Below are 22,591 nucleotides of genomic sequence, written 5' to 3' on the forward strand. Positions count from 1 at the left end.
AGACCCAGGAGTCCAGGCCCCCAGCCCCTCCTCCCTCAGACCCAGGAGTCCAGGCCCCCAGCCTCTCCTCCCTCAGACCCAGGGGTCCAGGCCCCCAGCTCCTCCTCCCTCAGACCCAGGAGTCCAGGCCCCCAGCCCCTCCTCCCTCAGACCCAGGAGCCCAGGCCCCCAGCCCCTCCTCCCTCAGACCCAGGAGCCCAGGCCCCCAGCCCCTCCTCCCTCAGACCCAGGGGTCCAGGCCCCCAGCCCCTCCTCCCTCAGACCCAGGAGCCCAGGCCCCCAGCCCCTCCTCCCTCAGACCCAGGAGCCCAGGCCCCCAGCCCCTCCTCCCTCAGACCCAGGAACCCTCAGCTCAGAGATGGGTGGGGAAGGGCCTTCTCCCACACCCTCAGCACCTGCTCTGAGCCTGGCTTAGGGGTGCGGTGGGGGGCGTTGCTTTACAGGGATCCTCCCAGCCACCCGATAAAAGTGGAGATTTATCCCCAGTTTGCAGAGCAGGAAACTGAGGTTCCGAGACACAGATGGCCTTCCGAAGGCCAGAGGGGCAGAGGTGTCAGCGGGCCGGGCCGGGGGCCAGGCTGACTCACGGCGCTGTCGCCCGCAGGCATCGGTTTTCACGCTACTACAGCTGCTATTAATAAAGACAGCAACAGCCTCGCCCCCGCTCTGGAAGGATCCCCGGAAACCAGCGCGGTGTTGCCCCTGGGGGAGGGGGGCTGTGAGAGGGAGAAGTTCCTTTGCTCTTTGACCTTTGGGAGGTTTGACTGTGCAAAGCTGCCAACATACAGAAAAGTCAAAAGGGCCGCAATGAACACCCTCAGGCCGGTAACCAGACTTCGCCAGCGAGACTTTGCGCCATCCTCACCTTATCTGGTTTCTGGGGTGGGGGTGGGGGTGGGATGAAGTATTTTAAAGTCAACGACAGCCTGTGGCAAAATTGGGGGCTGAAAGGACACGCTGCCTGATGTTTGCTTTAAAATGCTCCGGCGGGTCCTGCCTGGGTCGCCCAGTGGGTAGATCGCTGGCCTGTGGACTAAAGAGTTCTGGGTTTGATTCCGGCCAAGGGCACGTACCAGGGTTGCAGGCTCGATCCCTAGTAGGGGGCGTGCAGGAGGCAGCCGATCAATGATTCTCTGTCATCATCGATGTTTCTAACTCTCCTGTCCTCTCTGAAATCAATAACAAATATATATTTTTATTTTTTTAAAAATATATTTTATTGATTTTTTACAGAGAGGAAGGGCGAGGGATAGAGAGTTAGAAACGTTGATGAGAGAGGAACACCGATCAGCTGCCTCCTCCACACTCCCCACTGGGGATGTGCCCGCAACCCAGGTTCATGCCCTTGACCGGAATCGAACCCAGGACCCTCCAGTCTGCAGGCCGACGCTCTATCCACTGAGCCAAACCGGTTTTGGCAAATACATATATTTTTAAAAAGCTCAAAGTGATTGCCGTGACTCAGTGGTTGAGCATCAACCTCTGAACTAGGGGGTCACGGTTTGATTCCCGGTCAGGACACATGCCGGATTGGGGGCTGGATCCCCAGTGGTGGTGGTGGTGGGGGGAGGGCGTGCAGGAGGCAGCTGATGGATGATTCTCATCATTGATGTTTCTTTCTCTCTCCCCCTCCTTTTTACTCCCTCTAAAAATAAACAAACAATGAAATAATGTGATGATGTGGATTGCAGGCCCAGGCTCTTTTTTTTTTTTTTTTTTTTTAATTCATTCAGGACCTCCTAGGACCGGTCCTCCCTGCAAAGGGTAGAATGAGGGTTCCCACTTTAGGGGTGGGGACACTGAGGTGCAGCAGCCCGCAGCGGAGGCAGAGCCGGGATCCTAGGAGGCTCTGGGGTCCGGGGCTGGCCCCTGCCCCCTGCCCCCTGCCCCCCGCCCCCTGCCGGGGCAGCTGTGAGGCAGACCCAGTGCCTGCCCTCCGGGGGCTGAGTTCCTCCCTGGGGGCTTGGGCCGCCGGGTGCGGGGGCTGCAGAGCTCCGAGGTCAGGCTGCAGGCCCGCACCTGGGTCTGCCCAGCGCGCCCAGCGCACACCCACGCGCAGGCTCCCGCTGATCCCCGGAGCTTTGCACGTCCCCATTTAGCAACGCCACTGCCACTTGCGGGGTCACCCGGAGTGACCTGGAGGGGGGGAGACGGGGGGAGGCTGCAGTCCGGGCCCAGCGTGGACACACCCCTCACTACAGCTGGCCGCCTGCCTCCCGCCTCGCCTCCGCCCCGTGCCTCCTGCCGCCAGCGGGAGGCCGCCTCCTGTGACCCCTCCGCCTGTCCCGCTGGCCAAGTGAGCGCTCCCTGCGGGCCTCGGTTCCTCCTGACGGATCGGATCGGGGCAGCCCCTACCCAGAGCACGCCTGTTAAAGAAGCAGGCGCATTTTTAATGCCAATAGAAATAAAGAAGGAAAACCTCACAATGGAAGACATACCTCGCTTTATTGCGCTTCACAGGTTGGTGCAATTCTTTTTTCTCCCAGTTGAAGGCAAGACCTTCCAGTAGCAAAAAGCACAATTGTTTGGCCCTGGCTGGTTTGGCTCAGTGGATAGAGCGTCGGCCTGCGGACTGAAGGGTCCTTGGGTTCGATTCCGGGTTGCGGGCTCCATACCCAGTAGGGGGCGTGCAGGAGGCAGCCGATCAATGGTTTTCTCATCATTGATGTTTCTAGTTCTCTCTCCCTCTCCCTTTCTCTCTAAAATCAATAAAAATGTATTTTAGGGGACTCTTTCCCCCTCCCCTTACTGGTTCTTCAATAAATTTTCACCTTTGCTAAAAATATATACATATATATATTTAATAGGGTGGGAGGTATGAGATCAACCAAAGGACTTGTGTGCATGCATTTGAGCATGACCAATGGACACAGACACTAGGGCAGTGATGGCGAACCTTCTGAGCTCAGTGTGTCAGCATTTTGAAAAACCCTAACTTAACTCTGGTGCCGTGTCACATATAGAAATTTTTTGATATTTGCAACCATAGTAAAACAAAGACTTATATTTTTGATATTTATTTTATATATTTAAATGCCATTTAACAAAGAAAAATCAACCAAAAAAATGAGTCATAGGTTCGCCATCACTGCACTAGGGGGTGAGGGCATGTGCTGGGGCGTGGGAGTGTCAGGGAGAGGTCCGTGGGGAAAAAGGAGACCGATGCCATACTTTCAGCAATAAAGAATTAAAGAAGCCGAAACCGGTTTGGCTCAGTGGATGGAGTGTTGGCCTGCGGACTGAAAGGTCCCGGGTTCGGTTCCAGTCAAGGGCATGTACCTGGGTTGTGGGCACTTCCCCAGTGGGGGATGTGCAGGAGGCAGCTGATCGATGTTTCTCTCTCATCGATGTTTCTGGCTCTCTATCTCTCTCTTCCTCTCTGTAAAAAATCAATAAAATATATTTTAAAAAAAAGAATTAAAAAAAATACATATTCTAGAGGCCCGGTGCACAAATTCGTGCACAGGTAGGGTCCAGCCGGCCCTGGCCCTGATCGAGGTTGGGGGGGCTGATCAGGGCGGGGCTGTCCAGGGGGAGGGGCCGAGGGAGGTTGGCCGGCTGCAGTCCATGTCATAGCGACCAGTCGCTTGGCTTTTATATATATTGATATTTACAAAAATAAAAAATGCCTTTGCTACCTACGCATAAGCCCCTAACCCCTATGGAGCATCGCCTTGCGTGTCGTTCAATGTATAAGCAGGATCACGTCTGTGACGGGAGGGAGAGGGAGAGAGAGAAACATCCATGATGAGAGAGAAACATTGATCGGCTGCCTTCGTCCTCATTAGGTCAACACTGTGTCTTCCACTGTGACATGGAGTCCGAGTTCCCTCCACGCAAAGACGCACCGTTCTTCATGGATTCGTACTTGTTGGGACGGTCATTTTCTTTTTCTCCCACATCCTGCTCTTACCAGCCGGCTGTTCGGCTCCTGTGGACTTGTGCTAAGTCAGTGGTGCTCAACCTTCCTCACGCCGCGACCCTTTCATACAGCTCCTCGTGTTGTGGGGACCCCCAACCATAAAATTATTTCCGTTGCTACTTCATCACTGTCATGTTGCTACTGTGATGAATCGTCATGTAAATATCTGATATGCGGGATGTATTTTCATGGTTACAAATTGAACATAATGAAAGCATCGTGATTCATCACAAAAACAATATGGAATTCTATATGTGTTTTCCGATGGTCTTAGGCGACCCCTGTGAAAGGGTCGTTCGGCCCCCAAAGGGGTCGCGACCCCCAGGTTGAGAACCGCTGTGCTAAGTGGATGCTGCCTGGGGGGCGTTGGCCCCGCGGGAATTCCTGGCAGGAGGAGGGAATGCGGCCTCCCGATCCCGCCCCCAGCTCTCCGCGGGGCTCCCTCTGGCCTGGACCTCTTATTTTTCCTGCTTGAGTTCCTCCGTCCCTCCGTCCCTCCGTCCCTCCGCCCCTCCGTCCCTCTGAGGATGGGAAGAAAGAGAGAGCCGCTCCCAGGCCGGCTCTCCAGCCCTGGCCACGTGGCCCGCCCTAATTGAGACGTGAGCACAAAATAGACCGGGGATTTTAACAACTTAGCACGAAAAAGGGAAGGTCAGCCACTGCCCGCAGGGACCGTGTATTAATTACATGCGGACACCGTGTTTCGGACGCGCAGAGGAGCTCCGTCCCCGCGGACTCCCTGTCCGAACACCCCAGAACGCTGACGGGCTGCCCCCAAAGCTGCGATCGCAGCACCGGGGGGGAACCGGTGGGTTTTTAAAAAGATATTTTACTGATCTCAGAGAGGGAGACGGAGAGAAACATCAGTGATGAGAGAGAATCATGGATTGGCTGCCTCCTGCACGCTCCCCACTGGGGATGGAGCCTGCAACCCGCTGGGAGTCAAACCGTGACCTCCTGGTTCATAGGTCGACGCTCAACCACTGAGCCACACAGGCCGGGCACACAAGTCCCCGTCCAGGAGGAAGGAGACAGGACCCTGCCTCGTTTCCACTGTCCCCCTGACCGAGTGGCCCTTTGCAGCCTGGGTAGCACCAGGAGTTGTCCTTTGTTTAGATCAGCGGTTCTCAACCTGTGGGTCGCGACCCCTTTGGCGGTCGAACGACCCTTTCACAGGGGTCGCCTACGACCCTCCTGCAGATCAGATATTTACAGACGATTCATCACAGTAGCAACATGACAGTGATGAAGCAGCAACGAAAATAATTCTATGGTTGGGGGTCACCACAAGAGGAACTGTATTGAAAGGGCCAGAAGGCTGAGAACCACTGGTTTCGGTGGTTTTGTGCTTTACTTTTTCTTTTAAAGATTTTTTATTGACTTTTAGAGAGAGAGGAAGGGAGAGGGAGAGAGAGAAACATCCATGATGAGAGCGAAACATCAATCGGCTGCCTCCTGCACGCCCCACGCTGGGGATGGAGCCCACAACCCGGGCAGGTGCCCTGACTGGGAATCAAACTGTGACCTCCTGGTTCCTAGGTCAGCGCTCAGCCACTGAGCCCCGCCGGCCGGGCTGAAGGCCTCTTTCTGACAGATGCTTGTCCCTCACCTTCTCTGGAGCCTCCCGGGACGGAGTCCGTGCTCCCCTGGCCTGGCCTGGCGCCCATGCTGAGCTGGCTCCTGCCTCCCCGCCCGTCTCCCCCGACACCCCGGCCACCCGAGGGCCTCCCAGCGGGCACAGGGCACCCGCCCCGTCCTCAGGAAAGGTGTGCGCAACAGTGAGCCGGATGGGCGGCCCAGCGAGGGCGAGCTAATGGCCTCTAAATCCCGCGCGATTAAGGGTAATGACGGTGCGTGTTCCCTGACTCCGTGTTCCCGCCCGCGCTAATCCCGCAGCAGCCCTATTCTTAGCCCCGTTTTATAGCCGAGGAAAGGGACACCCGTGGAGATTCAATCTCTCGGTTGTGTCCCCATGTGGGTCGCCGGCAGGGCTGGGACCTAAACCCCAAGGGGTGGCGTCCCCGCTTCACACCCCCAGAAGTGTGCAGGTGCATGCAGATGTGTGCAGATGTGTGAGGTGTGTAGGCATGTGCACGTATGTGCAGACGTGTGTGCAGATGTGTGCACATATTGCAGGCGTGTGCAGGCCAGGAGCCGGGACTGATACATGTCCAGGTTGCTGACGGCTCTGGTTTCCCTTCCAACTCAACACACCGTTCCTGGGGCCTGAGCTGGGGGGAGAGCCGGCCGCTGCCCGGGGAGGGATGGGGGGGTGCGGGAAGGGGCAGGGACACGGAGCAGGCGAACCTTAGGCAGGGTGCTCCCTGCTCTAACGGGTGACAAGGGGGGGCCGGAGGCGGCCCTGGGAAGTCCTGAAGGGACAGAGGCTGCAGGGGAAGAGGCCAGTCATAGGTGGGGGTCAAATAAAAAGGAACCTTAGTGCCCTGACCGGTGTTGCTCAGTGGGTAGAGCGCTTTGCCCGCAGGCTGAAGCGTCCCGGGTTCCATTCCGGTCAAGGGCATGTATCTCGGTTGTGGGCTCGACCCCTCATTCAGGGAGCAGGCAGGAGGATCAACATTTCTAACTCTCCATCCCTCTCCCTTCCTCTCCGTAAAATCAATAAAAAAAAATATATTTTTTAAAAAGGAAAGGAATGTAGCCGGCGTGGCTCCGTGGCTGAGCGTCAACCTATGAACCAGGAGGTCAGGGTTCGATTCCCGGTCAGGGCACAGGCCCAGGTTGCAGGCTCCGTCCCCAGTGGGGGGCGTGCAGGAGGCAGCCGATCCATGATTCTCTCATTATTGATCTTTCTCTCTCTCCTTCTCCCTTCCTCTCTGAAATCAATAAACAAACAAACAAACAAAAACCACAAAAGAAAAGGGACTTTTGCTAAATAACTGTAAGCGCCATCTGCTCCCTAGGGTCGCGTTGCACGTTCTACGGCAGAGAGAACTGAACCAGCTGCCCCCACCTTCCCAGGCGACCCTCAGACACAGGAGGCCAGGGGGCAGTGCCAGGGGGTGCGGTGTGTGTGTGTGTGTGTGTGTATGTGTGTTGCGGGGGGGGGGGGTGGCGTTTCTTTCCGAGGTGATGGGAACAGTCGAGGTGACGGTCACACAGCTCTGTGGCCGCACCAGAAGCCACTGAGTGGCTACAGGGGCAAGCTGTGTGGCTGTGGCATTAGATCCCCACCCCGCTATCAAAACCCCCGCCGCTGGAGGGAGGCCACAGGGAGGGGCACAGACTGGATGCCCATTTTAACACCCGCCCCCGCTTGGAACACAGCTATTTTCAGTAACAGTCCTGGAATAATCTTCAACCTGGTTGTTGTTGTTAATCCTCACCCGAGGCTATTTTCCCATTGGTTTTTAGGGGGAGTGGGAGAGAGAGGGAGAGACAGAGAGAAACACATGGATTGGTTGCCTTCTGCAGGCACCCCGGCCAGGGCCCGGGCTGGGGAGGAGCCTGCAACCGAGGTACGTGCCCTTGACGGGAATCGCACCCGGGACCCTTTGGTCTGCAGGCCAACTCTCTATCCACTGAGCCAAACTGACTAGGGCTCATTTTTTTCTTTTGTAATGTTTTTATTGATTTTTAGAGAGAGGGGAAGGGAAAGGGAGAGAGAAAAACATTGATGGGCTGCCTCCTGCATGCCCCCTGCTGGGGATCCAGCCCACAACCCAGGAAGGTGCCCTTGACTGGAATCAAACTGTGCAGGGGAGGATGCTCAACCAATGAGCCACACTGGCCGGGTGGCATCCCTTTCTTTATTTGCATTTTTAATTTTTTTTAAAGTAATAAATGTTATTCTTTTTTAAAAAATGTATTTTTTGATATTTTACAGAGAGGAAGGGAGAGGGATAGAGAGTTAGAAACATCCATGAGAGAGAAACATCGATCAGCTGCCTCCTGCACCTCCTACTGGGGATGTGCCGGCAACCAAGGTACATGCCCTTGACCGGAATCGAACATGAGACCCTTCAGTCCGCAGGCCGACGCTCTATCCACTGAGCCAAACCGGTCAGGGCTAAATGTTATTCGTTAGAGTAGTTTTAGGTTCAGAGCAAAATTAAGAGGAGGGTACAAAGATTTCCTGTGCACCCTAGACCAGTGGTCCCCAACTTTTTCTGGCCACGCCCTACCTAAGCATCTCCAACATCCTGATGCCCTCCCCCCCACAGTGACATATGGTTCTTATTATTCAAAAAGTGAACTCCTGCCCTAGCCGGTTTGGCTCGGTGGATAGAGCGTCGGCCTGCGGACTCAAGAGTCCCGGGTTCGATTCCGGTCAAGGGCATGTACCTGGGTTGCGGGCACATCCCCAGTGGGGAGATGTGCAGGAGGCAGCTGATCGATGTTTCTAACTCTCTATCCCTCTCCCTTCCTCTCTGTAAAAAATCAATAAAACTTATTAAAAAAAAATTTTTTTTTAAAGTGAACTCCTGCCCTAGCTGGTTTGGTTCAGTGGATAGAGTGTCGACCTGCAGACGGAAGGGTCCCAGGTTCGATTCCGGTCAAGGGCACATGCCTGGGTTGTGAGCTTGATCTCCAGTGGGGGGTGTGCAGGGGGCAGCTGATCAATGATTCTCTCCCATCATTGATGTTTCTCTCTCTCCCTCCCTCTCCCTCTCTGACATCAATAAAAATATATTTTTAAAAATAACGTCAAAAAGTAAACTGTTCCTAGGGAGGAAGCCTAAACGGCCATGAACTTGGTCTAAACAAGCTTCTAAAGCAGATGGCTCCCACAAAAGAGAAAAACAAAAGAACGAAAGGACAATGGCAGTCCTGAGGAAGACGTCACTAAGAAATTGTTTTAAAAATAAAAATATGCCCTAACTGGTTTGGCTCAGTGGATAGAGCGTCGGCCTGCGGACTGAAGAGTCCTGGGTTCGATTCCGGCCAGGGGCACATGTCCAGGTTGCAGGCTCCATCCCCAGTAGGGGGCGTGCAGGAGGCAGCCGATCAGTGATTCTCTCTCATCACTGATGCTTCTATCTCCCTCTCCCTCTTCCTCCCTCCCTGAAATCAATAATAATAATAACAATAATAATAATAATATAAAGTGATAGGAATTAATAGCAAATAAAGTTTCAAAGCACAGACTAGAGGACTGAAATGCATAAATATGTCACCTTATAGACTGTCTATGAGGGCCCCAGAACCAAAAGAAATGCCAAAATTCCCTGTTGATAGCTCATTCTCAAATCGCCCTCCTTACAAATCACATTTGCCCCCGCCCCTCCCTCCCCCGGGCGTGTGCCCCACGCTGGGAACCACTGCCCTACACAGTCCCTGTTTGGCACTGGGGTTCCCTCTCGGTGTCGTCCTGCCCGTGGGTGTGAACTGGGCCTTAAGCCAGCGGTCGCCAACCCTTCGGGCCTCATGGGCCAGCAGCGGTCCGCGGCCCACCGCCTGGCGACCGCTGGGCCAGTGCTCAGTGACATGTGCCCACCGTCACAGTGCCACCCAGAGCGGTGTCAGGGCCCTGGAGCTCCCCGGGCCCCACCTGTTCCCCCCCCCCGCCCCCATCCCTGGCACCTCCGCCGCAGCAGCTGGAGGCCGCACCCCTTCATGAGCTCACGGTTCCTGTGAGTCAGGAGCCCCGCAGGCCGGACCGGGGTCCCCTCGGGGATAAACTGCGAAGCTCCGATTCCTCCCTCGCGGCTGTCGGCCCAGATCCGGTGTCCGCTCCGTTGTCAGAGCGCCTGCCTTTCTCGCCGTGTGGTGTCCCCCGAGCCCCCCACCCCAGCCCCGCTTCAAACCCAGCCGGGGGGACTCTCCCTCCCCGTAAGCCCCCCTCACACTTCCAGGCTCTCTCTCTCCCCAGGTTTAAGGAGTCGCCTGCTTAGGCCAGGCCCACCCAAGGTCAGCTCCGTGGCCCAGAGTCACCTGGCTCATGACCTTTAGACAGAAGGACTGGGAGAAGGCGTGCATGCACCGGGGACAGGGGCTGGGGGTGTCTTAGAATTCTGCCTGTGGCCGGGGGTCGATGGAGATGAAATGTGGGAGAAGGGAGGGGGCAGGGAGGGCCTCCTGAGGGGCATTCATTAGTTTTATTGATTTCAGAGAGGACGGGACAGGGAGAGAGAGAGGAGCATCAACGATGAGAGAGAACATGGATCGTCCGCCTCCTGCACGCCCCACCCTGGGGATGGAGCCCGCAACCCGGGCCTGTGCCCTGACCGGGAATCGAACTGCGACCTCCAGGTTCATAGGTGGACGCTCAACCCCTGAGGCCCGCTGGCGGGGCCTGCGGGGCAGGTGAGGGAGGCCTGCAGGGGAGAGCCGGAGGGTCATTCCAGGCAAAGCCAGTCGCCGTCCAAGGCCAGGAGAGGGGCGTGGGTGGTGCTGGGCCGACAGCTGCTGTGCAGGTGGACCGGCTAATGCCTGCGACGTGCCTGGCACGGGCAATGGGCGCGATGATGAAGGGCAGCTACGACAGTCGCCCATTAGAGACGTCTGGGGGCAGCCAGCTCGCCCCCCTCCCCGGGCCCTCCCGCTCCAGTGACCTTGGGTGGGTCATTTCCTTCTTTCTGGCTCCACATCTGGTCACATCAACACCCCCCCCCCCACATCCCTGCTCGAGTCAGAAGAGCTGGTTAGGAGGGGGCACAGCTCGGCCCAGGCCTGGAGGTGGGAAGGGAGGGCGGCTGGGCCCGGGCGGCTGGCTGAGTGGCAGCAAGTATTTACGGAGCTCAAGCCCGTGCCAGGCACGGTGCTGGGTGTGGCGAGATAAGGAGGCCCAGGACTTGGTCTCGGAGGCTGAATTCCCAACCACCCTCTCGGGAGGCCGGGAGCAGGGGGGCTGGCGCTGTGGGCCTGGAGCCCGGGAGGAAGAGCGCGGCTCTGCAAGGGGTGTCCGTGGGCAGGCGGCCGCCCCTGGGGGCCTCAGAGCCCCTCTCACATGGAGGCTGGGCACCCAACCGGCGTGGCTCAGTGGTTCAGCGTCGACCTATGAACCAGGAGGTCACAGTTCGATTCCCGGTCTGGGCACATGTCGGGGTTGTGGGCTCGATCCCCAGGGTGGGCGTGCAGGAGGCAGCCGATCCATGATTCTCTCTCATCATTGATGTTTCTCTCTCTCTCCCTCTCCCTTCCTCTCTGAGATCAATAAAAATACATTTTAATAAAATGACAGGCTCTGGCCAGGTAGCTCAGTTAGTTAGAGCATGGCCTCATTACGCCAAGGTTGTGGGTTCAATCCCGGTCAGGGCACAGACAAGAAAGAATCAACCAATGAGTGCATAGATAAGTAGGACAACAAACTGGTGTCTCTCTCTCTCTCTCTCTCTCTCTCCCCCCCTCCCCCCTTCTTCTCTCTATCTCAAATCAATCAATAAAAAAATTAAAATAAATAGCATTGTATCGAACCATATATTTATATGAAATGTATATTTATATATATGAAATAAGTAATGTCCTATTGGACTATAATATATTTATATAAAAGTAATAACATCACATTGGATTATAATATACTTATATGAAATTAATAGCATTCCCTTGGACTATTATATATTTATATAAAATAAATAGCATCGTATGGGCTATAATATATACCTCTATGATGTAAATGGTCATGTTGGACTAATATATTCCTATAAAATTAATAACATTGTATTGGACTCTAAAATATATTTATACGAAACAACATCGTATTTGACCATGTGCCGAAATAGGCAATAAATACCGCTGAGTCCCTACAGATACAAATAAATGATTGGGTAAATAAATAAACGGGCAGGAGGAAAAGGGACAGAAAATTTCAAAAAAGAAGTGGGTTCAGGAGATGGCTCCCGGGGGGACGGAGCTCAGGTCCCTGCCCCCACCCTCCAGCCCCCAGGGGAGCTAGTTTAGTGACTGATTTACAGCGAGTGGGGCTGGGACGGGGGCGGGCCCTTTCCGGGGAGAAACCTGCAAGCACCTGTCAGTCCGCCGGATGCCCAGGTTACCCACCAGGTGCCCAGGTCACCAGCAGGACCAGCCCTGGGGAGGCGGGGAGCGCGTGTTCTTGCTCCCGGCCGCCTCCCCCTGGCCGAGGTCACCGTGAGCCCAGGCGAGTCTGAGACGGACCCGAGTAGACCTCCCGGCTTGTGCTGTGGGGCCGCATCCCGGAGACAGCGGTTCTCAACCTGGGGGTCGCGACCCCTTTGGCGGTCGAAAGACCTTTTCACAGGGGTCGCCTAAGACCATCGGAAAACATATATAATTACCTATTGTTTTTGTGATTCATCACTATGCTTTCATTATGTTCAATTTGTGACAATGAAAATACATCCTGCATATCAGATATTTACATAACGGTTCATCACAGTAGCAACATGACAGTGATGAAGCAGCAACGCAAATAATGTTATGGTTGGGGGTCACCACAACATGAGGAACTGTATGAAAGGGCCAGAAGGTTGAGAACCGCTGCCGGAGCAGAACACCCGCGTCAGGGGAGGTGGGTGAAATCCAAGCCCAGGATGGCGCGTGGGGGTAGCCCTCTGCCCGGCTGGTTTCTTGGTTTGGCCGGGGGGGTGGGGGGGTGGGGGGGGAGGGGGCGGGGGCATGTAACGGAGACGGTAACGTCAGGGGGGCCCTGGTGAGGGGTTCGCGGGACATCGGGGAGACCGTTGGAACCTCTTTATCAATCCCAGTGACTCTAAAAGGAAGGGGTCAAAGGGCCTGGCCGGGCGGCTCAGTGGGTTAGACGCCCTCCCCGCCCGCCAAGGCTGTGGGCTCGATCCCCGGTCAGGGCACGTGCAACGTTCAATCAGTGGATTCAGGGGACAACAAGCTAGCATCCCTTTCTCTTTCTCTCTCTCAAATGAATACGCTTTATTTTTATTGTCTAAAGTTTTACATATGTCTCCTTTTCCCCCAATTGACCACCCTCCCAGGCATTCCCACCCCAGGCAAGGAGGCCCCCCCCACCAGTGTCTGTGTTCATTGTTATGCTATTAGTAAGTTGTTTCTTTCTTTTTTTAATATATTTTACTGATTTTTTACAGAGAAGAAGGGAGAGGGATAGAGAGTTAGAAACATCGATGAGAGAAATCGATCAGCTGCCTCCTGCACACCCCCCACTGGGGATGTGCCCGCAACCAGGGTACATGCCCTTGACCGGAATCGAACCCGGGACCCTTGAGTCTGCAGGTCGACGCTCTATCCACTGAGCCAAACCGGTTACGGCAAAGTTGTTTCTTTTTAAAGCAGTGGTTCTAAACCTTGGCTGCACATTAGAATCACCTGGGAATCTTTTTTAAAAATATATATTTTATTGATTTTTTACGGAGAGGAGGGGAGAGGGATAGAGAGTTAGAAACATTGATGAGAGAGAAACATCGACCAGCTGCCTCCTGCACACCCCCTACTGGGGATGTGCCCGCAACCAAGGTACATGCCCTTGACCCAGGATCCTTTGGTCCGCGGGCTGAAGCTCTATCCACTGAACCACACCAGCCAGGGCCCGAAGTAACTCATTTAATCCAAGAGGCTCAATGGATGGCGGTGGCTACAGGGCAGGTGGCTTCTGAGCTGGAGCCCTCAGTTTGCCCCTCCGGTAAATGGGGCCATTGTCAGATGCCCTCCCTCAACGGGTCCTGCGCTTGGGATGCTGAACGGGTGTCTGGCCGTGGTGGGTGCGCACTCACTGGGGGCCCACATTTGCATGTGGCCATAGGGAGCCACTGAAGAGTCTGGGGGGGAAGGTGGCTTTGAGGTCACGAAAGCATAACCCCCCCCCCACCCATCTCCCCAGCGCCCCAGGCGAAGCTATGGCTTCCTGAGGATCTAGCCTGTGGGAGACCCCTCAGTTGGCACCCCTCGCTTCTTTGCCCGGATTTTATTATTTCCCATCTCCTCTGCTGGTCTGGCAGCTCCCGGTGAGGGTGGGGGTGGGGGGTGCCCAGCTGGTCTTACTCCCACTGCCCCCAACTTCCTCCCTGGGTGAGGATGACAGGGCCGCACGTGCTGAGCGCTCGCTGCGTGCCGGGCTTGGCTCCAAGAGCTCAGCGGGATTCTGAGCGGCTCCCCGTGACCACCCCCCTCCCCGATCTCCTCCACCATCTTCCCGCTTCCCTCCTTGCCTGCCACTCCCAGCAGGGACGCCTTCCCTCCCGGAGCCTGGAGACAGGGCTGCTCTCGCCCTCTCCCGCCGGCCTGACGGCCGCCCCAGCGGACAATGTCCAGGGAGAGCCGTCGAAGGCGCTGGGGGAGGCAGGTGTCTGTGCACAGGAGGAATGAGAAGGGGTTTCAGGAAGACTGGCTTGGACACAACCTTCTCCTCTGCACTCCTAGGACCTGAAACAATCTCTCTCTCTCTCTCTCTCTCACACACACACACACACACACACACACATATATACACACACACACACATACACACACACACACACACACACCACCGCCCGACCGGCCGGTGTGGCTCAATGGTTGAGCATAGTAGACCAATGAACCGGGAGGTCACAGTTGGATTCCCGGTCAGGGCACCTGCCTGGGTTGCAGGCTCCATCCCCCCAGTAGGGGGCGGGCAGGAGGCAGCCAATCGAGGATGTTTCTCTTTCATCAATGTTTCTATCTCTCCATCCCTCTCCCTTCCTCTCTCTCTAAAAATCAACCAAAACATAGAATAAAAATAAATTTTAAAAAACCCACCCAGCCCTGGCTACGTAGCTCAGCAGCTTAGAGCATCACCCCGATCCGCCAGGGTTGCAGGTTCGATCCCCGGTCAGGGCACACACAAGAATCAACCAATGAATGCAGCGATACTTGGAACCACACATTTCTCTCTCTCTCTCTCAAATCAATCAATAAAAAAATTAAAAAATAAACACTAAGAGGATTTGTAGAAAATGACCGTCTCCACCCCCAATCGCTTTCTTTCTCTAACACACGGAGCCCGCCCCCCTCATGGCCATCGCCCAGGCTGTTCCCGCCCCGCCTCCCCTCTACATTCAAGTCAGAAATGGACCTCAGCAAGCCCCGCCCTCCGCGTGTTTGTCCTCACCGAGCCCTGCAGCCCTTATTGATACCCGAGGCTGGACTGCCAATTGGTCGTCATCTCAGGCAGCCTTGTCCTGGATGACAGAACGTTCTGGACCCGTGCTGTCCAACAGAGTGGCCACCGGCCACAGGGGGCCACTGGCGCTTGCAATAATGTGGCTGAGGAACTTTCCTCTTATTCCCTTTTATTTTAAACTCGTTACCCTACATTTGAATGGAGACAGCTGCCTGTGGCTCTTGGCTACACCGCCTTGGACAGAGATCTAGGCTCCTGGCTCCACCCTGGCCGGGTGGCTCAGGTGGTGAGAGCATCATCCTGACACACCAAGGTTGCAGGTTCAATCCCCAGTCAGGGCACAGGCAAGAGTCAATCAATGAATGCATCAGTATGTGGAATAACGGGATCTCTCTCTCTCTCTCTCTCTCTCTCTCTCTCTCAAGTGAATCAATAAAAAGTTTTTTAAAATTAGAATTCCAGCCCTGGCCAGTGTGGTTCCGTTGGTGGAAAGGGTGCCAGTTCAATTTCTGGTGAGGGCACATGCCCAGGCTTCAAGCTCCCTCCCAGGCAGGGTGCATGTGGGAGGCAGCCAATTGATGTTTCTCTCCCAAATCAATAAAAAGGTATTTTAAAAATAATGTCAGAAGTCCCTGGCATTCCTAGGGTGCTGGCCTGCACTGGCCCCCTTTCCCAAGAGGAGCAGCCTGGTGGTGACAACTCTGGTTTGGGAAAGAATAGCCTGAGCCTTAAGGTCCAAGGGACTCTTGAAAATGGGACTGAATCTAATGACAGTTTTGCAGACATCGCTACCCTGGTGAAAGGTATTCACCTTCCACAGGTCTTAACTTCCTTGGGTCACCTTGATCAGCCCCAAGGATCGAAGGTGTTCAAAACCAAAGACACCAGTGGCCTCAAGTTGCACGAGGTGCAGAAAAAATCAAGTGTCAGAAAGACTCGTGCTGATCAAGGCGCGAAGAACAAACAGAAAGCCTCTGAGCCTATCGGTGATGCTCCCAAGGCCAAGATCAAGCCCGAGAGCCCAGACTGTGTGTCTGTGGGAGAAGTGGTTCTTTGCAATGCTGCAGCCAGTGGCACGGCTCCTGCAAACCTGGCCAAGCATTCTAACAGCAAACCTCAGAAAGCTGCAGTCAGCAGGACCAGCAAAACTTCCCGGAAGCCGGTCCATCCTTGCTGCTTGACACAGTCGCTGCAGGGAAGAAACATCTGCACAGCAAATGTTTCAAGGGACCTGGCATCTATGGCATACTGTTCTTAATATGTTTGCTCCCCTTCTTGGAGCTATGTGTTTTAACCAAGGTCACCTCTCCAAGAAAGGTTGTTTCCCCAGGTAGGGATTTTTCCCTGAAGTTAGGGAGGGAACAAAACCCCTTAACTAAGTGCCAGGCGGGTACTTAATCACTTTAACTACAAACAATCCCGCTTAAGCTACATAATCTTTACTTCCCGGAATGAAGATAAGAAACGCCCTAACCTTTGGAATAGAAATTGATAGGATTAAAATCAACTGGTATAAATACAGATGTAACAAGACAATAAAACACAGAACTTGGCTGGAATCCTGGCTAGAGAACCTGGCTAGGCTGCTGATCAACCGAACGCTGTCTCTGTGTCATTCCTTCTTCCCCGACTCCGTCCACACCTTTGGGAACCCCTGGGCCTGCTGGGGTTGCACCCCAACAAAAACTAAGAGTCTTGGGCTGGAAAAAAACAAAAGAAATAAAGAAAACTATTCCAAGAGAGCTGAGGAGAGGAAGCAGTCAGGGAACAAAGTCAAGGCATGCCGGAAGCCGGTCCATCCTTGCTGCTTAACACAGTCGCTGCAGGGAAGAAACATCTGCACAGCAAATGTTTCAAGGGACCTGGCGTCTATGGCATACTGTTCTTAATATGTTTGCTCCCCTTCTTAGCGCTATGTGTTTCAACCAAGGTCACCTCTCCGAGAAAGGTTGTTTCCCCAGGTGAGGATTTTTCCCTGGAGTTAGCGTTAACCGGACTAAAGAAGAGAATGAATCAGTAAATCCCCCTAGTGTTACTAATACCATGTACTACTTACGAAGAACTTGGACTAAGACTGTTGGCAATAAATTTGGGACTTGTTGGGTCCACATCCCCAGGGGACTGCCCACCAGGGAAAGCACCAAAGCCTATACCCCTGGAGACCCACCGACACAGGGCCGTCCCAGGGAAGGCAAGCATCGAGGCTGGGAGGCCATAACCTTTACTGGGTAGGATAATCTCCTTCAGTCACTTTCTTGTAGCTTAGCAGTAGAGCAGTGGAGTAGCCCTTATAATGGAACACAGAGATTAACCTAGACAGGATTAAACTCAACAGAACTAGATTAACAAACGCCCTAACCTTTGGAATAGAATGGATAGGATTAAACACAACAGAACTAGATTAAGAAACGCCCTAACCTTTGGAATAGAATGAATAGGATTAAACTCAACAGAATTAGATTAACAAACACCCTAGCCTTTGGAATAGAATGAATAGGATTAAAATCAACTGGTATAAATACAGATGTAACAGGATAATAAAGACAGAACCTGGCTGGAGAGAACTTGGCTGGAGAGGCTGGCTGAAGAACCTGGCTAGGATGCTGATCAACTAAACGCTGTCTCCATGTCACTTCTTGTTCACCGAGTCTGTCCACACCTTTGTGAACCCCCGGAACGGCTAGGCTTGGACCCCAACGGAGGCAGAAGAGAAGCTAGACCTTCCCAAGATGATGAAGAGAAAGAAAAGTCCTCCTGAGCTGCCACAAGAGGCCTTCAAAAGGCCTCGCAGTGGCCTGCGTGCGCGCTTGGTGGAGGGTCCGCAAGTGTTCTATGCACTGGGCAAGAGGAGCGGTGAGCAACCTGACCCGTCTTCCTCGAGGGCCCTGGTAAACTCAAGCAACCCCAAAGGCCCCCAGGCACGCCCAGTTTTCAAACCATGGCTGGATACTCGCCCCCGCCCCCGTGAGGGCAAAGGTTCAGTGAAAAGTCAAGTCCAACCCCAAAAACCAGATGGAAGTTCAGGCCAAGGGTCTCCACCTCCATCCCAGGACAAGCTTCCTTCTCCCGGGAAGGTCAAGTTGGTGCCATCGGGTTTTCCACGCATGGACAACAAGCCTCCGGCTAGACCCGTGCCTCGCAGGCCACAATCTCGGGCATCACGTTGGCCTGCCGTGACCAACCCTGCCAAGCCTGCTGCAGTCACTGCAACCGTGTCAACCCCTGTATGTTTGGCAGGTCCTGGCAGCTCAGCTCAGCCAATGTCGGCCAACTCAGCCGGACCAAGTTTCAACAACCCTGCCCGGCCTAGTGTCCCTCGGCCTCCTGCTTCTAGGCCTGGGCCCTACACAACATCATCTTGTGCTTCCCGGAAGCGGGAGCCTGTTCACTCTGCTGTGAGCCAGCCCCGGACCCCGCCCAGGCCTCACAACCACTATCCACTCCAGCATTTCACCCGCCAACCAATTCTATGGAGGACACCTGAGGTTCTGGGGCCAGTAATGTCAACACCCATCTCAAATGAGCAGAGACTAGAACGAGAGGCCATGAAGAGGAAGGCTCAACTAGAGCGTGAGAATGCTGCCAGATTGGGGCGATGTCGTCAGCACTTCACTGAAAGAGAAGAAGCAATGGAGCTTGCTTGGCACTTTGGCTGTGTGATGTAGGAGATGCTGGGAGTGCTGGTGCCACTTTGGGTACCCGCTGTTTTTCCATAGATAGGTAGATCCATAGATAGGTAGATCCATAGATACGTAGATCCATAGATAGGTAGATCCATAGATACGTAGATCCATAGATAGGTAGATCCATAGATAGATAATAGGTAGATAATAGATAGATAGATATGAATTTCAGAATATTGATATATTTTATAACTTAATGCCCGCCCTAACTGGTTTGGCTCAGTGGATAGAGCTTTGGCCTGCGGACTGAAGGGTCCCAGGTTCGATTCCGGTCAAGGGCATGTAGCTTGGTTGCGGGCACATCCCCAGTAGGGAGTGTGCAGGAGGCAGCTGGTCAATGTTTCTCTCCCATCGATGTTTCTAACTCTCTATCCCTCTCCCTTCCTCTCTGTAAAAAATCAATAAAATATAAATAAAAAACTGAATAAATTAGCAAAAACACACAAAAATACACCCCAAAAAACACACACATTCCAGCTCCTCTGAGGGTCGTGGCTTCGTCTGGGCATCCTCAGAGCTCAGCACTGGGCCTGCCGTTTGCTGACCGACAGCACGTGCTGCCTTCCAGCGGGGGGGGGGGGGGGGGGGGGGGGGCGGGGGGGGGCGGGGGCGGGCGGGCGCGGCAAGGAGCTCCCCGAAGCTCCCCACGGATGATGGTAACTCTTTTCCCACTCCTCCTGCGTCTTCTTTGGCCAAACTCTGCATCCTGCCCGCGGGGAACCCGCGTTCACAGACTGTGGGCCGGACCCTGGCTCACCCAGACCCTCCCCCGCTCCCCCCTCCACAGACAGCCTCACTCTCCTTCACGAACTCACATTTATTCACAGACACACAGAGGGACAGGGGCGGACCTCTGCTCACTGGGGACCCCCAAGGCCTGGCAGTTCCAAAGAGGCGACGTGTCCAGTGTGTACAAACAGGGCAGCGGGCGGGGGTCCCCCAGTCTCCATCCTTCTGGCCAGTGTCCTGCCCCCCTCCCTTTCCAAGGGGCCCTGCCTCCGTTGAGCTGGGTGAGCAGTTCCCAACCGGCAAAGGGGACCTGGGGGGGCGGGTGAGGGCGAGGGAGGGGCGCGCGAGGCCCCCCCTTAGTGTCAGGGCTGCGAGGGGCGGTGGGCAGGTGGAGGAGGGACCCCCCTCCTTCAACTTCTCTCCTCCATATTGCAAACCGGGGGCCGGCTGGAGGGGCGGGGGCGAGGGCGCGGCGAGGGTCAGGAGGCCAGGCCGCCCAGGCCCCGCAGGTGCGCTTTGCTGTCAGTCTCGTCCTCCTCCATTTCGAAGGCGGAGTGGTCTTGGCTGTCGAAGCAGGAGGCGCTGAGGAAGACAGGGGGGGCCGGCGGCGACCGGGGCGGGCTCCCCGGGGAGGGCGGCTCCTCCTTGATGCGTGCGAGGGCCAGGGGCAGCCCTTCCTCGCCGGGCCCGGCGGGCGCGGGCGGCGGGGGCGACGGCGGGGCCTGGGCCTGCAGCGCCTGCAGCGCGGCCGCCCTCTCCAGCTCGGCGCGGTGGCAGCGCTGGTGGCGCAGGAGGCTGTAGGCGCGCGAGAAGCGGCGCGGGCAGTGCGGGCAGGGGTGCGGGGCCGGGCCCCCCGCGTGCACCTGCGCGTGGCGCGCCAGGTCGGCCAGGCGCTTGAACTCGCGCTGGCAGCGCACGCACTGGAAGGGGCGCGCCCCCGAGTGGGTGACCCCGTGCTGCCGCAGGTGCGCGCGGCGCCGGAAGCCCTTGCCGCACTCGGGGCACCAGAAGCGGGGTTCCCCCGCCGGCGGCCGGGCGGGGGCCGGGTCCCCCCCGTTCTGCCCGCCTTCTCCCCCCTCCGGCCCGGCCCCCTCGCCGCCCTCGGGCCCCTTCCCCGAGTTCCGGCCGCCCGAGGCCCTGTCGTCCTTGCGGGCCGCCGAGGGCAGCGGGGCCAGCAGGCTGAGCGCGCCGTGCACGCGGCGGTGCTGGCGGAGGTAGGAGGCGAGGCGGAAGGCCAGGCCGCAGTCCGGGCACACGAAGGGGCGGTCGGTGGAGTGGACCAGCCGGTGGCGGGACAGCGACCAGGGCCGGGCGAAGGCCTTGAGGCAGATGGGGCACTGGTGGCGCTTGGGGCGCGGCGGCGGCCCGCCCTCGCCCTCCTGCTCGCCCTCGGGGCGCAGGCACGGGTGCGCCTTCAGCTCGCCCTTGGTGGCGAAGGCCTCGCGGCAGCGCAGGCACAACAGCGTCCAGTCGGCCTGGAGCAGCACCTGCTTCTCCTCCTGCCGCCCGGCCGCCAGCGCCAGCTCGGCCCGCAGCTCGGCCGCCCCGGCCTCCGTCTCCTCCGCCTCCGACTCCGGGGGATCGGCGCTGGCGGGGGCCACGGGCGCGGCCGGCTCCCCTGCGGCCCACGCGTCCGGCCACGCGGCCTCCTCCTCCTCCTCCTCCTCCTCCGGGGCGCCCGCGGCGGCGGGGCCGGGCTGCTCGGCGGCGGCGGCCTCATCGGCGCCGGCGGCGGCGGCGTCCTGCGGGGTCCGGCCGGCCCCGGCCTCCTTGGCCGCCCTCTCGGTGGCCAGCTCCACCTCGCCGCCCGCGTGCTCCTGGGCCAGGTGGCGCCGCAGCTGCGCGGGCTCCGGGAAGGTGCGGGGGCAGGCGGCGCAGCGCAGGGGCGGCTGCGGGCCGTGGCCGCGCAGGTGGCGGGCCAGGTGGGCGGGCCGGCGGAAGGCCTTGGGGCACAGCGGGCAGGCGTGGGGTCGGAGGCCCGAGTGGCTCAGCCAGTGGCGCGAGAGGTAGTAGGGGAAGCGGAAGAGGCGGCCGCAGGTGGGGCAGGGCAGGGGCGCCCGGGGGGCTCCAGTGGCTCCCCGGGCGCCCCGGCCTCGTCCTCGGCCTCGGCCCCGGCCACGGCCCCGGCCCCGACCCCGGCCACGGTGAGGTGGGCTGCCCTGGGCGGGTGGAGGGGGCTGCGGATCCATGCCTGTGGGAGAAAGGAGAGAGGTGGAGAGATTTGGGGGGGCGGGGGGGAAGACGTGAGAGAGAAGTAGAGACAGTGATGGAAGTGAAGGGGTCAGGTATTTAGCCGGAGGAAGGAGGAGAGAGCAACAGACCTGTGAGCCAGAGACAGAGGAGTCGAGATGGGGAGGCAGAGCAGGAGGAATAGGAGGGCAGGATGGGGAGCCCCGAGAGCAGGACACCCCACGGGGACAGAGATGGAGAGAAAACGAAGAGGTTTGGACAGATAGAGACCGTGCAAACAGGTCAGACCATGGGGGAGTCGGGGTAGGGAGAGTCAGGGAGACAGACACACAGACAGAACTGGAGACAGAAGGATACAAAGTCGGCGACTGCTATTTCCCTAGGGGCCCCGCCAAAGGAGCGGCTGGAGGGGCGGGGGTGGGGGGGGGGAGGCAGAGTCAGGAGGCCCCGGAAACGGGGTGTGTGCGCCCAGGTGCGGGGCTGGGAGCGGCGGGGGGAGGAGGAGAGCTCTTGGGTCTGAGCCCGGGGGGAGGGTGTTGGGGGCCTGACTCCTGGGACTGGGAGGTGGGGCTGGGGATGGGACCTGGGCTGCGGCGATGCCTGGAATGCAGCCTCCAAACCCCCCAGACGTGCGGGGCACGGGGTCCTGGGCCCCAGGGGCTGGGCGGGGAGGGAGGGAGGGGGCTGGGCTCCACCGACGAGGGAGAGGCAGGGGCTGGGGCGCAGCTGCCCGGATTCTCCAGGGAGGAGGAAGCCGAGGGCCAGGCGCCTGCACCCCGAGGGAGGCTGCCGGGGGTCCCTAGCCCCCCGCCCCCGGGGGTGGGGGCGATCTCCTGGCGGGGCCCAGCCTGCCGTCCCCGCAGGCATGATCTGCAGAATCGGGGCCCCGGAGGCGGCCGTGCAGATCCCTGAGCCGGGAGCCCGCACTGGGCCCGATCGCCGGGCGCCCCGCGCTTACCTCGGCCTCCTCGGCGCCTTTCTTCCTTCCCCGCGGCCGGCCGAGTGGACGGTGGTGGCGGGGAGGGAGGGCCCGAGCGTAGCGTGGAGGGGGGCGGGTGG

General features: G+C 57.3%; 1 protein-coding gene across 1 annotated transcript; it reads right to left on the bottom strand.

Moving 5' to 3' along the window:
* Positions 1–19,415: 19,415 nt before the first annotated feature.
* ZNF579 (zinc finger protein 579) lies at positions 19,416–22,591 on the bottom strand. Its single transcript, XM_036306647.1, has 2 exons — positions 22,491–22,591; positions 19,416–21,533 (listed from the first exon to the last, which is right to left on the bottom strand). The coding sequence occupies exon 2, from the start codon at positions 21,529–21,531 to the stop codon at positions 19,822–19,824; it is 1,710 nt and encodes a 569-aa protein (XP_036162540.1). The 5' UTR covers positions 21,532–21,533; positions 22,491–22,591; the 3' UTR covers positions 19,416–19,821.

The sequence above is a fragment of the Myotis myotis genome, unplaced genomic scaffold (genome assembly GCF_014108235.1).
Source record: "Myotis myotis isolate mMyoMyo1 unplaced genomic scaffold, mMyoMyo1.p scaffold_m19_p_42, whole genome shotgun sequence".
Taxonomy (NCBI): Eukaryota; Metazoa; Chordata; class Mammalia; order Chiroptera; family Vespertilionidae; genus Myotis; species Myotis myotis.